Source organism: Pseudonaja textilis, chromosome Z (assembly GCF_049901715.1).
Source record: "Pseudonaja textilis isolate UNSWEBS1 chromosome Z, rPseTex1.2, whole genome shotgun sequence".
In the NCBI taxonomy this organism is placed as follows: Eukaryota; Metazoa; Chordata; class Lepidosauria; order Squamata; family Elapidae; genus Pseudonaja; species Pseudonaja textilis.
The window spans coordinates 128718809-128735140 of record NC_142008.1 but is presented as its reverse complement, the minus strand read 5'-3'; the positions used below and the strand labels follow the sequence as shown (position 1 = coordinate 128735140).

Genomic DNA, 16332 nt, shown 5'->3' with positions numbered 1-16332 from the left:
CACAAACCCTGGAAGGTGGGTTGGGCTGAGGAAGAGTTGACTGGCCCAAAAATCACGCCTAAGAGAGGACCAGAGCTCACTATCTCTTCTTTTCTAGCTCAGCACCTTAGTCATTGCACCAAGCATGATAGGAGTGGATCAAAGGTTCTGCCTTCCTGCCAACAATCCTGACCTTCTTCCCTTTTCTTTTGGTCCACTCAGAGGCCGTGCTGTCCCCTATTACTCCCCCTGCGCCCTGGAAGGCTGGGGACCTTGTGCTGAACGAGCCATCCCTTTCCTTCTTGGCTACCTTGGCCAGCAGCAGCAATGAAGAGATTGAGCTTCAACTTCAAGAAAGCATGGAATTCTCCAAAGCTGCCGTCTCCCGCATGGTGGAGGCTTCGGATAAGATCCACCGGCGCATAGAGGAGCTTTGCCAGAAGATCCATGCACGGGGTGAGAGTAGATCCCATCTAAGGGACACCTTCGAAACTTTCTGAATGCACGCTTAGCCTCTTGCTGTCAATTCTGCCTCTGAACTTGCTCCCCAAATGGAGGATTTGGGGCCTCGGATTTTTAAAAACTCAGCAAGGGAAATGGGGGGAGAGTGGAATGCATGTTGTCATTCTGGGTGGGTAATTTACTGTGGACTTGGTTGCGAGGAGGAGAATTGGTTTAGAAGTGCATTTTTTCTATCCCCTCTCAGACTTTAAATTTTTTTTTTAATTAGTTTATAATACAAAATACAAAAATACAAAAGAAAATAATAGGAAAGAAAAGGGAAGTGAAAAGGGAAGTGAAAAGTGTAGGAAAAGGGGGGGCGGGGAGAAAGGAAAAACTCCCTTTGGTGCAGTAATCAAACTTTAACTTTTTACTTTTATATAATAGTATAAACTAGCCGTTCCTATAACATTTCTATAACAAATATTACAGAACAAGCAAAATGTTCTATAACATTTCTATAACAAACTTATCTAATTGGCAAAACGCAGAATTAAAGTTTCATTTTTTTCCACTTCAAGCACAAAGTCTAGAAGCGGTTTCCAAGTAAAAACAAAAGTAGTGTGGTTTTTTTTTTCTTTAATCAAAACAGTCAATTTAGCCATCTCTGCTAACTCCATTAGCTTTTGCAGCTGTTCATCCAATATGGGAATCAAAGCGTCCTTCCATTTTTGTGCATAAAGTAATCTTGCTGCTGTCAACATATGTAACAGACAGAAAACATTTGTAGAGTCCACCAGAGTATTGTGTGAGGATGTGTGCATACTTCGAAAAAACGGAGAGTACATTGGTTCCAGGTAGAAGACATGGCTTACCAGAATTTCCAAAGTGAACCTATTATGAACACGTTCAGATGTAGTGTGTGTCACTCTTTAACCAAGTTGTATTTAATAACTTTTAGGGTATTCTCGCCTTATAAAAATACCACTTTGAAATGTGCATTAAACATTTTCTTTTCTTTTTTTGAAAATTTTATTTGGGTTTTCACAAAAAAAACCCCATAATACAAATAAAACATCTTTTTTTGGAAAATAGCATGATCCCAGGTTACACTTCTTCATACAGACACAAATTCAATTTCATGTTCATTCTTGGGTTCTATTCCATATCTTATCACTGTTTTACATTTTCTACATAGTTTTTCCCCTCTTTTAATTTTCTCAACTTTATTTTGATTATCTCATCTCAGTTCAAATCATTATATTTATACTTTTGTCTTTCCTGTTTCAATTTCATATTATCTTTTCTCATTAAACAAATTTTCTCCTGTAGTTACTAATTGGAGTATGATGCCTTTATCTCTTTTAATTTTATCCATTCAACTCTTATTTAAGCTTCAATGTATACCTTTAAGATTATAACATTCAATATAATGCATAACTTCCAATCGAATTCTGTTTGGTACATTCTTAAAATAAACACAATATTCTTAAAAAAAGATTATTTATATATATATATATGTAAATAAAACACTCATTCCATTCCATTCCAATTTAATTCTATCATTAATATTCATTAACATCTTAACATCTTTAACATTTCTTTTCAATTAAATATCATACTTCCTTGGGAACACTTATAAACTTTCCATAATTAATTTTTTTCCATATTTCTCTTCACTTTTATTTTATAAATCATTAATCATAATTAAAATGTTCCCATCCTTTCCTAATTCTCTCATTCACTTTATTTCATTTATTTATTAACAAGCATTCCACTAGATTACAATAAATATTTTATCCATCATTTTAAGCATATTTTCAAAGATTATTTCTATTTGTAATATAACAATACTATCTTATGTACTTTTGCAGAATCCCTTTTATAATTAAGTTTTCTCCCATTATCTCTAAACAGGCTTATACTACTTTCAATTCTCATACCTTTGCCCTGTTTCTCTATATCTTGTTTCTGTCCTTTATAACTTCTTTTCCTTTCCTTCTTCCCTTCTTCTCCCTCCCCTTTTTACCCCCTCGTCTCTCTACTTCTGATTCTCTCTTCTGTAATCCCCTCTTCTGTTGCTTTCTAATATTATACTTATTTTTCAAACTATTCTTTTTTTGGTTGTTTTTTTCAAATCTTAAACTTTTGATTCTCTTTCCCCCCTTTCCTTCCGCCCCCCCCCCATAAAATTACTTGATCATTAAAGATGGCTTCTTCTTTGTCCCAATCTTTTTGTTCTGCAAGGGTTTCTTGTTCTTTCTCATAGTTCCAGATCTCCATTTCTAAGAGTTGAAATACGAAGCCAAAAAAATCTCTCCCTTCTTGTGCATCTTCTTTGTACTTTTTAAGTTCCATTTTCAGTTCTTCTAAAAGTGGTGCCATTTTAAACACTTTTAAACAACCACCCGATTGATTTTAGTCATTTAAATGCAGTAACCAAAAATCCAGAGATTACCAAGTAATCCAAATAATCCCAAAATGTTTCTTGCTTCTTTTTTCAATTTTCTCTTCCAGGGGTTCTACTATTTTGTTGCCAAGTTTCAGTTAAAATGTATCTTTTAGAAATCTTGTTGAGGTTTTAGTTCCAGGCAGTCTCCTCCATTTTTCCAGGTCCTGCCCTTTTATTCTTTTTCTCTCCTTTCCTGCTTTTAAAAGCTTTTAATAAATCTTTATTATCCCTTTGACATTTTATTTTCAGCTTAAATGCCTGTTGATGTCAAAGTGGATTTTTTTCCAATTTCTTGCTTAAGTCTCTTAGCTGTCAGTATATAGAAGGGAAGAGAAAAAACAAACCAAATCCTTTCCCTTTTCTCTCTCCTTCGCTGCTTCAAAATCTTCTTTGGGAACAATGTTATTTTTTTATAGTTTAAATGCCAGGGTACATTGCGTTGTTGATTTTGCAATTTAACCCCGTCAACCAAGATTTTCACTTCTTATCTTCCTCTTGCACATTCTTTTCCAGTTGAGTTCTTCTTTGAGGTGGCCATTTCTGACCACCACTGCAACCGCCTTCGGGAAAGGGAGTAATGGCCAGCTGAGGAGGAGAGATGTGGCTCTCCTCAACCCTGCTGGCAGTCTCCCCCCTCCTCACCACCTCTATGGGATGGCTTAGCCACGAAGCCAGCCGGCTCGGGGCGCTCTGGCGGCGAGCAAGGATCGAAACTGCGTACGATCGCAGTTTCGGTCTGTCGGCGAAGAAGCTCAAAATGGAAGTCCCTCATTAAACATTTTCTAAATACTTAATAATTCAGATTTTTGTTCAGTCAAAGCTGAACGATCTGGCAGCAGAGGATTTCTTATATTCTGACAGGTGATGTGCTTTATATTTGGGGGGGAGAAACAGGCTTTTTAAAATATGCTTCTTAAACAACTTTTTTGTTACCTGACAGTAAGGAAGCTGTTCTGTGACTGTGTATTTCCAGAGGAAGATTGATGAAAATGATTTTGCCTCTGGAGAGAATTTTTTTAACTCAATCCAGGTGCGATATTCTTACCTTGGTGTTTTGTTGCTTAAACTTGTGACTCAAAGCAAAGTAACATCACAAAAAAGATTTCTGGGGAAAAGCAAAGCACATGTATGTGAGAACCTGCTGACTCAATTAATCCAGCAGTCTGTCCTCCCAGTGGTCAGTCAATACACAGGGAAGGCCATTAGTCTCCCAGCAGAAGCCTTCAGAATCTGTCCTGCTGCCACCAAAGCCAATAGCCATTAATCTCCAATGCAGTTTGGAGGAGAGTAAAAATTGGGAAGCCCAAGTTCTGAGAATTAATGTCTTATTCTGCAGTGGAGTTTGATCAACTGGAAGAAGTCGTGAAGGCCCTCAACAAGGAGCTGACAAGAGAGAATCGACACCTTCAGGACCTGATCACACAGATGCAGGAGAAACACCATAAAATATCCTTGGAGGTAGGTTCCCTGCTCCGCCTTCCCTCTTGTGGCTTCTCGGGGCAGGAGCTGTTCTGAGACTGGCTTCTTTTTCAGTACACAGAACTGCAGGACAAAGTGACTTCCTCAGAAACCAAAGTGCTGGAAATGGAAACGACCATTGAAGACCTACAGTGGGACATAGAGAAGCTGCGCAAACGGGAGCAGAAGATCAACAAGCACCTGGCCGAAGCTTTGGAGCAGGCAAGAATGGCCTTCATGGGGGTCCCCTCCCCTCCCTCCTCGCTGGGGGAGACTGCCTGTTTCCACTGAATTATAACTGCTAGGTGAGGGAGGGACATCCTTCTGAACGCCTGGTTTTAAAGGGCAGGAAGTCCTTGGCTGGCTCTCCATTTTGAAGGATACCCAGATAGTAAGTGAAGCGGGAGGAGCTTATCCTGAAGCCTCCGCCCCTTGGCCACGCTCTCTGAGCGGGAGGAGGTCAGGTGGGTTTCAGGAGACTATTTCAGAAAGCTGTAGCTCTTCAAATCTTACCGAGCTGCGATTCCCTTCCCTTTCAGTCATCGCAGTTAGGAATGCTGAAGAGGAGGAGGAACTCTGACAATTACAGTTCAGATTTGGATAAACAACATACTTCCCACTTTGGTCCTACATCAATCCATGCACCTTAAGGAGCAAAAATGATGTATGCTGTGAGGCGAAAGAAGATTCAAATCAGCAGTGCCAAGATAATTCCTGATGTTCAATTATGAATTGCTCCTTTCCCTCATATCAGCTCATTTACCCCTTGGGAAAGATGGATCCGTTCGCTCAGTAGAGAAGAGGTCTCTTCTGATCTCATGGAGCCAACACCCTCTTAAAGCCAAAGATGCCATTTCTTGGGTCTGGGAAAGCTTTGAGGATAGGTCTGGTGAAAATTTTGTAACAAAAGGGTCAGATCAACCTGATATGGCAAGAACTACAGCTAGTCCCTGACCTACAACCAGAGTTGAGCCCAACATTTCCATTGCTAAGCAAGACAGTTGTTAAGTAAGTTCTATTCCATTTTATATCCTTTTTGCTACAGATGTTAAGTGAATCACTACAGTTGTTAAATTAGTAACATGGTTGTTAAGTGAATCTGGCTTCCCCTTTGATTTTGCTTGTCGGAAGGATGCAAAAGGTGACCCTGAGATACAGCAACCGTCATAAATATATGCCGGTTGCCAACTGTCCAGATTTTGATCATGTGACCATCGGAATGCTGCAATGGACTTAAGTGTGAAAAACAGTTATAAAGTCACTTTTTTCATTGCCGTTGTAATTTTGAACAGTCACTAAACTGGTTGTAAGTCAAGGACTATCTGTACTCTCCTTCTTTTTCAGCAAGGGTTTATTTTCTCCTGTACACAGTTAGAATATAGGGTATTAAACAAATTTGACAATGATTTGATTAATCAAACTCACAGATATCTATATTTGATAGGCTAAATAGTATAATTATTGATACAGTTAAGTATTGGCACTTTTAACAGTACAATTTGAAAACATCTTAAATTGTAATTCAAAAATATATTAATGCTGAATTTTTATTATATCTTAGTATGTTGAAAGCTTTTGTGAGTCTTGAAATTTTTTAGATTTTTTTTTATTAAAGTTTATTGTAAATTGAAATACAAATGCAAAAATTAAAATTGGAAAAAGATGCAAGAAAAGATTTAAAGAAAAGTAGTGACTTTTTTCAATGCAGTAGAATATAAAAAAAACAACCTAAAGCTTTTGCTTTATATTTCTTAACATTTCAAATCATATCTATAATAACACAATTTAGCAATACGTTTTTCAAAAAGCTTGTCACAAAATCATTGCAATCATCAAAACCTAAAATTACAGTTTGTGTTTCGAGTACCAAGTCCAGAAGGGGTTTCCAAATGGGAACAAAACTAGATAAATTATTTTCTTTAGTTAAAACTCTTCTAAAATTAATGTGGAGCTTGAAATTTGATAGCCCGTACATTTGATAAATAAAATCAGTAGATCTTCTACTATTGCAAGCAGAACCTATGGAAATCCAGAACTGTGACTAACTTTGTGGAGGTCCATTTATATACATAAGCTCAGAAAATATTCTGTGCGTACCAGATTCATCTTTCAGTGTTATGCAAGTCCAGATGTCTTGTGAAACTTTTTGTTCACACCAGTGTGTTTGTGTGTGTACATTTACACATTTGCCGTTTGGTTTTAAAGGTTATTGATTTTTCACTTTTTTTTTTTTGGCAGCTGAATTCAGGTTACTATGCCTCAGGCAGTTCTGGTGGGTTTCAGGGTGGCCAGATCACGCTTAGCATGCAGAAGGTAAGCCGGAAAACATGACTGGAAAGTAAATTGTAGCTCTGCAGCTTGCAAGAGTTGAGTCTCGCAACACTTCCTGTGCAGCACTTTCTGCTGACTTAATTTCGGCTTGCTTTGCAGTTTGAGATGTTGAATGCAGAGTTGGAAGAGAATCAAGAACTTGCCAACAGTCGCATGGCAGAGCTGGAGAAGCTGCAGCAGGAAATGCAGCAGGCTGTTAGAACCAATGAGAAGCTGAAGGTATTTGAATAGGTGTCAAATACAACCACCCTGTGGTGATAAGCTGGAAAGAATACAGCCCTTAATTACCGGTACTTTAAAATATATATATATACTGACTACGGAGAGTGGCAGGAAACGTTTGGTGACATCAAAGGCTTGAATTCAGATTTATTTTTTATTGCTGTTCATGCAATATTTGGAATTGAGTCAGCTTTTTTTCCCCCCGTTAAAATCCGTGGATTAACCCATCAGACACAATTTTGTGCCTGTTTTAAGTACAAGTAGGCTTATGACTGCTTGTTTAACAGCCGTTCGAATTTATGATAATGTTGAAAAGGTGACTTATACTCGGTCCTTATAGTTATGACTGTCGCAATATCCCCACAATCACATGATGTCAGTTCAGGCATTTGGCAACAAGCACATATTTATATGGTTGCAGCATTGCACGTTGACATGATCGTCTTCCCAGGAAGCTTCCAACAAGCAAAGTCAATGGGGGAAACTGGATTCACTGAACGACTGTGTGATTCACTTAACAACTGTGGCAGAAAATCATAAAATCAGGCATAATTCGTTTAACAACCTTGCTTAGCAACATAAATTCCTGTCACAGTTGTGGTCATTAGATGAGAACTACCTGTAGTAGTAGTAGTGGATCGCACTGCTCTAAATGCCACCAGCATTTACCTATGTGAATTAAGGGACCTACAGGAGTTGCATAAAATAAGTTTGTATTGCAGTTTACCCAACCTTGCTTTAAAGACAGAACTAGAAATCTCAAAATCTATTCTTCTTTTAATCTTATTAATCCTGGTGCACTTAGTCTTTGTGATGGCTGTTAGACTGCCGTCACTGATAAAAACATTTCTGAGTGAGGCCACTCTTTTCTGGAAATCTCAAATCTATACCACCCTATGTTGGCTGTGGCATTTTGGGAGTTGAAGTCCACACATCTTAAAAGCAGCCAAGGTTGAGAAGCAAACTAAAGAAACTGCTTTAGTTTGTAAGCAATGTTTCAAAGATCAGGTAGCTAGCCTCAGGTCTTGGATTGATTCTATTACTTGATATTAATATATTATTGGAGATATTGCTGTTTGGGTCAGGGCAAAGGAATGCTATCCCCCCACCCCTCTTCCCGTTTGGTCTATGGATAAAATGTCCAAGGTTATTTTTGAAAAAGAAAGCACCTGGCTTTCTTTCCTTCTATACCCCTGGCTTGTAGGTGGCACTACGGAGTCTTCCAGAAGAGGCTGTAAAGGAGACTCTGGAGTACAAGGTGTTGCAGTCCCAGTTCTCACTGCTGTACAACGTAAAGCCTGCAGGTGAAAACACAGCTGGATGAGGCCCGGGCCCTGCTTCTCACCACCAAGAACAGCCACCTGCGTCACATTGAGCACATGGAGGTGAGCTCTCCAGCCCCTCTCCTGGTCTCAAGTCATGGGTTGCCGCCGTCATGGTTAGACCGTCCTGGCTTTGATGGACTGCAGAGCAGGGCCTCTTGGCTGTGTCCTTTGGCTCCTGGGGGCTGATGTGGCTTCCTTCTTCTTGATGACAGAGCGACGAGTTGAACGTGCAGAAGAAGCTGCGGACGGAGGTGATCCAGCTGGAGGACACCCTGGCTCAGGTGCGCAAGGAGTACGAGATGCTGCGCATTGAATTTGAGCAGAACCTGGCAGCCAACGAACAAGCAGGTGAGCCTCTGCTTCCTCCTTGAGGAGCCCAATATTCCCTGGTTTCCCTGCCCTGGGAACCAGTCGCGTTGAAGCCCATTGCCAGGAGACAGCCTTTCCCCTCTTACTTTGTTTCTTGGCTCCAAGGAGAGGGCGCCAACTGGTGTCTCTGGTGTTGCTAGTTTCTTTCTGAATTCTACTTCCTGATCTTTTTCCTCCCGCCAAGAAAGCTAATCTCTCCCTGCCATGCTCAGGTTGGTGGAAAGGCTCCAGTTATCTTCTGTGTGGACTCACTTTTAAATCATTCTTCTATTTTGTTGGTTTTTTAAAAAAATGATTTTAGTCCTTTTTAACTGTTTAAACTCTGAAAGCTCTCTCTGGTTATACTACACTGCTCTGAGATTTTTGTCTAAGGAGAAGTGATATAGATACTCTTTCAGTGAAGAAATGTCGGGCTGGAACTCCCAATAGTCTTTTTAAAATAAATTATTTTTTGTTGTTGTTGAATTTTGGAAATTCGGTGCTTTAGAGCTGGTGCAGTGAGGTGGTTCAGATGTTGGACCAGGAGGCAGAAACTCGGGATCTAGGGGGCCTCCCTCATCCCCAGAAACTCCCCGGGAGAATCTGGGCTCGGTCTGCCTGACAGGGCAGTCGTTGTGGGAAAAGATAAGAGAAGGGAGCATTATGTATGCTGCCTTGAGCCCCCGAGTGAAAGATGGTGATCTGAATAAGAGATGAGGAGGAGGAGAGATGCTGGGCACTCTGGAGAGCTCGAACACTTGTTCTTACTCCCTCTGCCTCCCCTCTCACATACGAGGTCCCATCAATCGGGAGATGCGCCACCTCATCAGCAGCCTCCAGAATCACAACCACCAGCTGAAGGGAGACGTTCAACGGTACAAGCGCAAGCTGAGGGAGGTGCAGGCCGAGATCAACAAGGTGGGTCTGCCGAGGGAATGGCTGAAGCGGGGAGGCCGGGCATCAGGTCGATGGATGGGCTTTCACCCCCTTCTCTCCTGCCTGGTTTGGATTTGGGAAGGACACAGTTCTGCTTCAGGGACTGGCAGGTCATCTTGATATTTTTTTAAAAAAATTTCATTGAAGAAGAAATCACTGCTCAAAAGTGGCTCTTCACTATGAATCTAAAATCTAGCAGGCTTTATCCTGGGCCTAAGTTGTGTTATAGCAGTTTCCTGTCAACCATGGTGATCACCTCAGCTCATGTTTCCTGTTCCTCTCAGGTTGTGGAAGAGGAAATCGTGTGTGTGTGTGTAGAGCAGGCCTGTGGGCCAGATGTGGCCCCTTGAGTGTCTTTGTCCAGGCAGGGATGTGTAACAGGATGTTGGCGGCAGGGACAGCGGCCCACCCCAACAACCCCAGTTTCTCATGTGCCTACGTGGGAAAATGTATTGCCCACTCCTGGTGTGCAGGCTTGGCTGCCACCTTGTTCTAAAGTGCCCTGTTGGCTTGTTCTTTTTTTCAGGTTCGCATGCAACAGAGTGGGTTTCTTTCTGGTTTGTCCACTGCAGCCCCAGCCCCAGGGAACGAAGACTCCGGTGGACCCCAGGGCCACCCTGGGGCAGCTCCTGTTAAAGAGGAGGAAGAAACGGTGTCCTCCGAAATAAAGAAAGAATTCAAGGAGGTGCAAGTAAAGAAAGAGCCCAAGGAAGAAGTGGTGTCTCCTCAGCTGCTCGGGAGCACAGAGGGAGTGAAAAAAGAAGAGGAGGAGACCTCTGTCCCCCAGCCTCCTTCTCCCCATCCGCCGCCACCACCCCGCGCCAAAGAGTCTGAGCGGTCCAAGGGACGTGGTGGAGACCGGGGCGTTGACCGCGAGAGGTCCCGGGATCGTGACAAGGAGGTCTCTTCCTCCTCCTCCTCCTCCTCTTCCTCTTCACGGGATCGGGAGAAGCAGAAAGGTGGTGGAGGTAGTGAAGATGCTAAGAAGAAAGATTCAGATCTGCTCAAGCAGCTGCGAACTGAGCTCAAGTGAGCCTTCAGAAAAGGGAGGGGCGGGTGGAGGCGTTGAGTGGGGTCGGGTCTCGTTTCGTTTTTGGAACCAGGTTGTGAATAGTACGTGGAACGTAGACGAGGTGGGAGTGTGCGGTGTTTGTTCGGGTTGCACTGTAGATTGAGAAGGGGGAAAGTCTTACTCACCTGGGAAGGATGATCTCTGCCAATCCTGAGAGCTTCTGCGTACCCAAACTAGGGGAGAACTGGGGTGCTGGCGTAGCAGAGGCAGGGGTAGGCCTGCTATATAAGAACAACCTGTCTGGATAGTGTGAATGTTGTGAGTGGAAACCTAGAGACTCAACTAGCATTCTTTGATGGTTGGCCCAGAAAGGAGGCTACCAGCAAAGGGGAAAAAATACGTCAAGAAGTGTCGGTTCCAATAGGTAGAGCAGACCAGGAAACCATCTCCACGGGAAGGCTGCTGGAACTGTTTCTGTTGAGGTTGGCTGTAAGTAGCAGCGTCCTGCAGGTCTGCTTGTGCCTTTTGCAGAAGTTGTGGGTGCTCCATTGCTGGAAGTTTTTAAAAAGAGATTCGTCAGCATGTTATAGGGTCTCCTGTTTGAGCAGGGGATGGGCTAGAAGACCTTCAAGATCCCTTCCAACTCTTGTTATACTGTTATACTACTTCTCTCTTGGATTAGGAGGTGTCTTCCAAAGCTCCTTCTGAAAGTTATCTCACTGTTCCGGGCTTCACAAAATGCTTCAGATCCTTTAGATCCTTAAGAGTTCCCTGTTTCTTCCTTGCCCTCTACAGAAGGCGATAATAATTGGTTTTGTGCTGCAATTTCATAAGAGATCCCCTTCTTCTTGCAATACGTAGCCTTTGATAGACCCAAGGAAAACCCAGAATTTGCTATCCTGGGGACGTGGCGGTCCATTTCTCGGGAGCCTCTTCTTCATACGGATTCCATTTCCTTTCTCAGAAAGGCTCAGGAGAGCCAGAAGGAGATGAAGCTTCTCTTGGACATGTACAAGTCGGCCCCCAAGGAGCAGCGGGACAAAGTGCAGCTGATGGCAGCTGAGAAGAAGACCAAAGCTGAGGTGAGATGAGGGTGGGGCCTATCCGGAGAGATGAGTCTTCCCAAAGTTCCGGTTTTTCTGCCTCCTCTTTATCATGGGAGACCCAGACTCGTGTTTCGCTCCAGTGCCTGGGTCTGCTAAGCTCAGCCCCATTAGAGGCCAACAAGTTTCATGCACTTCCGTTCCATCGTATGTTTCAGGATCTGGTCCTGGGCAAGACATTTTGACTTAGGGAAGAACCTGTCCCCCAAAGAAGGGCTGGCTGTGCTTTAGATAAATAACTTTACGGCATTTGTAATCGGGCTTGTTAGTTTGACCTGCAGGTATACTTGGAAGGTTTCTTCCCTGTGGTGAGGTCTCAAGCAGAGGAGTTACTCCTGCTTTCTTTGACTCATTTTTTTGGGCAGGTGGAGGAGCTGCGGGTGAGGATCCGTGATCTGGAGGAGAAAGAGAAAAAAGAGAGTAAGAAAATGGCTGATGAGGATGCCTTACGCAAGATCAAGATGGCCGAGGAACAAATTGAACACCTGCAGAAAAAACTGGCAGCCACCAAGCAGGTATTTCTTCCTGGGAGGAGCTTGTGGTGCCAGAAGCAATGCCCCAGTGCAGGAGGAGAGAGCCTAGAGTGGCTTGGAGGGTGGTTGCGACTTTTCCATAATGACAAACTCACTGTTGACTTGGTTCACTGGTTGCTGTGAAGGACCACCCTCATAGAGATGAGGCTCAGGGTCTAGTGGTTAGCGTCTGCAAGAAACAGATCAGCCCAAAAGTCCACTACACATTCTAGCATGAGAAAGACAAAATGTGGTTATGAGGTTATTAGGCTGGGGAAATTCCAATTCATTCCGGTATTTTTTCCTGTGGGTCAGGAGGAAGAGGCTCTTCTCTCGGAGATGGATGTGACAGGCCAAGCTTTCGAGGACATGCAAGAGCAGAACATGCGGCTAAACCAGCAGCTGCGGGAGAAAGATGACGCCAACTTCAAGCTGATGTCGGAGCGCATCAAATCCAACCAGATTCACAAGCTCCTGCGGGAGGAGAAGGAAGAACTGGCCGAGCAGGTGCTGGCCCTCAAGTCTCAGGTAGGCAGCCACCTTACCACCAACAGGTTGAGAGGATCAGAGCTTTGAAGGAAGGGGCCACCAAATGCAGGTGGCTCCTGGAATACGTGCTGACCCTTGCGGCTCGGGTTGCTTTCCTCAGGTGGACACCCAGCTCTTAGTTGTGCAGAAGCTGGAGGAGAAGGAACGAGTCTTGCAGGGCAACCTGGGCACTGTGGAGAAAGAGCTCACTTTACGCAGCCAGGCTCTGGAGCTCAACAAGAGGAAGGTGAGGAGCCGGTCTGGGGGCTGCCAAGTTAGGAAGCGAGTGTGGGCCTTGATGGGGTCTCACGGGGAGCCTTCACAACCAGGATGATTGTGGTAGTGGTGCGGGGGAAACATCCTTTCGATGTTGGTGCGGAATTGGATTTGGATGCCACGTTCTGCCTGCAGGCGGTGGAGGCGGCCCAGCTAGCAGAAGACCTGAAAGTGCAGCTGGAGCACGTGCAGGCCAAACTGAAGGAGATCCAGACCTTCATGGCGGAGAACAGGGCAGCCAAGGAGAGGGAGTCGTTCAACCTCAAGAGAGCTCAGGTACAAGGGGGGAAAGGGGGGAAAGGCCGTCGGATCTCCTGGCTTTGGGGAGATGCTCCCGAGGAGGCGGCCGTGGTTCATCATGCATCGGGGAGGGGGAGGGGTTTCCACGCTGGAGCTCGTTAGTGGGTTAACATCGCACCCCTATCCATTCATCTTCAGGTTCCCAGTTTACCCAGGTTCCCAATTGCTTGTTAGTCTCAAATGCTTTTAATGCTTTTCAAATGTAGTAATGTTTATTTATCCTTGTTTTATGCCATCCAGTCGCTTGATTGAGATGGCCAGCATATAAATTTAATAAGCAAATGAGCAAACCAAGAAAGGGAACCTCCCTCCCTCCCCCCCTCCCTCTCCAGACTCATTGATGTGCCCGCCCTTCTTCCCAGGAGGACATATCTCGCCTTCGGCGCAAACTGGAAAAGCAGCGCAAAGTGGAGGTGTACGCAGATGCCGATGAGATCCTACAGGAGGAGATCAAGGAGTACAAGGTGAGAAGGGCAGGAGGAGGAGGAGGAGGAGGAGGAGAGGCTTTACAAGCCTCCTGTAAAGGAAAGGCAGCTCTCCCCAATAATGGCCCAGCCCCTCACCCCCTCCGGTCTGTTCCACATCCCCAGGCCAAGCTCACCTGTCCATGCTGCAACACACGTAAGAAGGACGCTGTCCTCACCAAATGCTTCCACGTCTTCTGCTTCGACTGCGTCAAGACCCGCTATGACACCCGCCAGCGGAAATGCCCCAAGTGCAATGCCGCCTTTGGTGCCAATGACTTCCACCGGATCTACATCAGCTGAGCAGCTGGCCCCGGTTTCCCTAACTTCCCTAACCCCTCCATGGATTCCCGGGGTGGAGTAGGGGTGGGTGGGTGTGGGTGTGTCTTGTGGTTTATCTTTTCAAGACCAGCCTTAGACCCACCAGGACTTGTTCCAGCTTTTTCATTGGCTCCGGTCTGGGGATCCCTTGATAAGCCATCTAAGGTACTCCTGAGGTCCTTTGATCAAATGGATCCCTTATCCTCAAAGTACCCCGCCCCCTTCTCCCTGCTGGGGGCCCTTCCTGAGGCAATTCACGGATTTTCTTTTGGATAAAGTTGGATTCTTTCCCTGGATCCTGAAGAACTTGGCTCCGTTGCTTTCTCTTTCCTTTTAGCCTTTCCTGAAGAGGCTCTTCAACTTGCCTCGGGTTTTAGTGATTTCTCTTCTAGCGTTTTGCAGATTTAGCACAGGATCCTCAATCACTGGCTGCTGGCAGCAGTCATGAAGCAGTTCCAATGCCCGGTCTTGGAAATGGCATTCTATTTTTTAAGAATTTCAAGAACTGCTTGGGCGTTTTGCAAATAAATGCAGAGGTGGTCTGCTCCTACAAGGTTCCTCTCTGTTCCTCTAAACCTAAGTGTCTGTGTTTTATTTGTGCACCGTGTTCTGCTCATCGGAGAATTATTTGTTCACAAAACTATAAACAGCTTTAGCCAAGGCAATTCTATGCAGAGCTGAAGAGCAGTATTTGCAGCCAATACAGTAATTTATTAACGTGTAATGACAGAAATTCAATACAAAAGCTGCAATTGATATTCCTGGCAAAAGGAGCTCTACAGCATACAAACCCCAAATCCTCCGAAGACCAAATTTTTGTGAAATCCAGAAGGCCACAAGTTATCCTTGCCTCAGAAGTGGGGGATGGGAGGAGGGGGGGGGCATCCTATTTTGGAAGAACATTTAGAGCCATGGGTATCTTTTGCTTCAATTTCTTGGGAGGGAATCGTCCCTAAAGTCCATGGAGAGGCATAGTGACCGAAAGGATTTTGTGTGTGTGCGTGCGCGCCCATGTAGATGTTTAAAAAAGCAATGTAAAACATGAGGCAGGAGGGAAGAATGGTCTACTAGCTGTCTGGTGTAAGATGGCTGCGTTTATTTATTTTATATATAGCCTATATTTGTTCAGGAGCTGCATGCTGCATACACAGCATTCCCTATTTTTGCAGGATCCAATCTGGATCGGTTCCCGGGATCAGATGTTTAGTTTTCCGAGTTTTTGGATTTGTACTAGAGCCCATCCTCATGGAACTTATTTATGCTAGGTACATTCGTTAGAAGTTTCCTGGGGATGGGCTCCAGCACGAATCCAAAAACTCGGAAGACTAAACCCCAGTAAATGACCCAGATTGGATCCCGCAACATGAGCCTGGGACACATTCTTGCCTTCACTCCCTAATTTTCCCCGCCACAATAACCCTGTGAGACAGGTTTGGTTACAAAAAACAAGAACACGATTTTCTCAATGTCACCCAGGGGATTTTAAATGTTCAATGGCCTAAATGTTAGAGGTGAGGATATACACTGCTCAAAAAAATAAAGGGAACACAAAAATAAGACATCCTAAATCTGAATGAATGAAATATTCTTATGAAATACTTTGTTTGTTACATCGTTCAATGTGCTGACAACAAAATCACACAAAAAGTATCCATGGAAATCAAATTTAGCAACCCATGGAGGTCTGGATTTGGAGTTACACCCAAAATTAAAGTGGAAAAAATCACTACTTTGATGTAATGTCCTTAAAACAAGTCAAAATGAGGCTCAGTAGTGTATGTGGCCTCCACGTGCCTGTATGACCTCTCTACAATGCCTGGGCATGCTCCTGATGAGGTGGCGGATGGTCTCCTGAGGGATCTCCTCCCAAACCTGGACTAAAGCATCCCCCAACTACTGGACAGTCTGTGGTGCAACCTGGCGTTGGTGGATGGAGCGAGACATGATGTCCCAGATGTGCTCAATTGGATTCAGGTCTGGGGAATGGGCAGGCCAGTCCATAGCATCAATGCCTTTGTCTTGCAGACACACTCCAGCCACATGAGGTCTAGCATTGTCTTGCATTAGGAGGAACCCAGGGCCAACTGCATCAGCATATGGTCTCACAAGGGGTCTGAGGATCTTATCTCGGTACCTAATGGCAGTCAGGCTACCTCTGGCGAGTACATGGAGGGCTGTGTGGTCCCCTAAAGAAATGCCACTCCACACCATTACTGACCCACCACCAAACCGGTCATGGAGGATGTTGCAGGCAGCAGAATGTTCTCCTCGGTGTCTCCAGACCCTGTCATGTCTGTCACATGTGCTCAGTGTGAACTGGCTTT

General features: G+C 44.3%; 1 protein-coding gene across 1 annotated transcript in view; it reads left to right on the top strand.

Moving 5' to 3' along the window:
* Positions 1–14583, top strand: part of RNF40 (ring finger protein 40) — a 19557-nt gene extending 4974 nt beyond the window's left edge. Inside the window, 17 exon segments of the mRNA XM_026711797.2 lie at positions 202–435; positions 4209–4330; positions 4406–4552; positions 6569–6643; positions 6761–6880; positions 8088–8177; positions 8179–8268; positions 8421–8556; positions 9353–9474; positions 10019–10521; positions 11469–11586; positions 11973–12122; positions 12435–12647; positions 12769–12894; positions 13059–13199; positions 13586–13687; positions 13814–14583. Of these exon segments, the coding sequence (XP_026567582.2) occupies positions 202–435; positions 4209–4330; positions 4406–4552; positions 6569–6643; positions 6761–6880; positions 8088–8177; positions 8179–8268; positions 8421–8556; positions 9353–9474; positions 10019–10521; positions 11469–11586; positions 11973–12122; positions 12435–12647; positions 12769–12894; positions 13059–13199; positions 13586–13687; positions 13814–13990 (2666 nt within the window). The 3' untranslated portion in view covers positions 13991–14583.
* The last annotated feature ends 1749 nt before the right edge of the window (positions 14584–16332 follow it).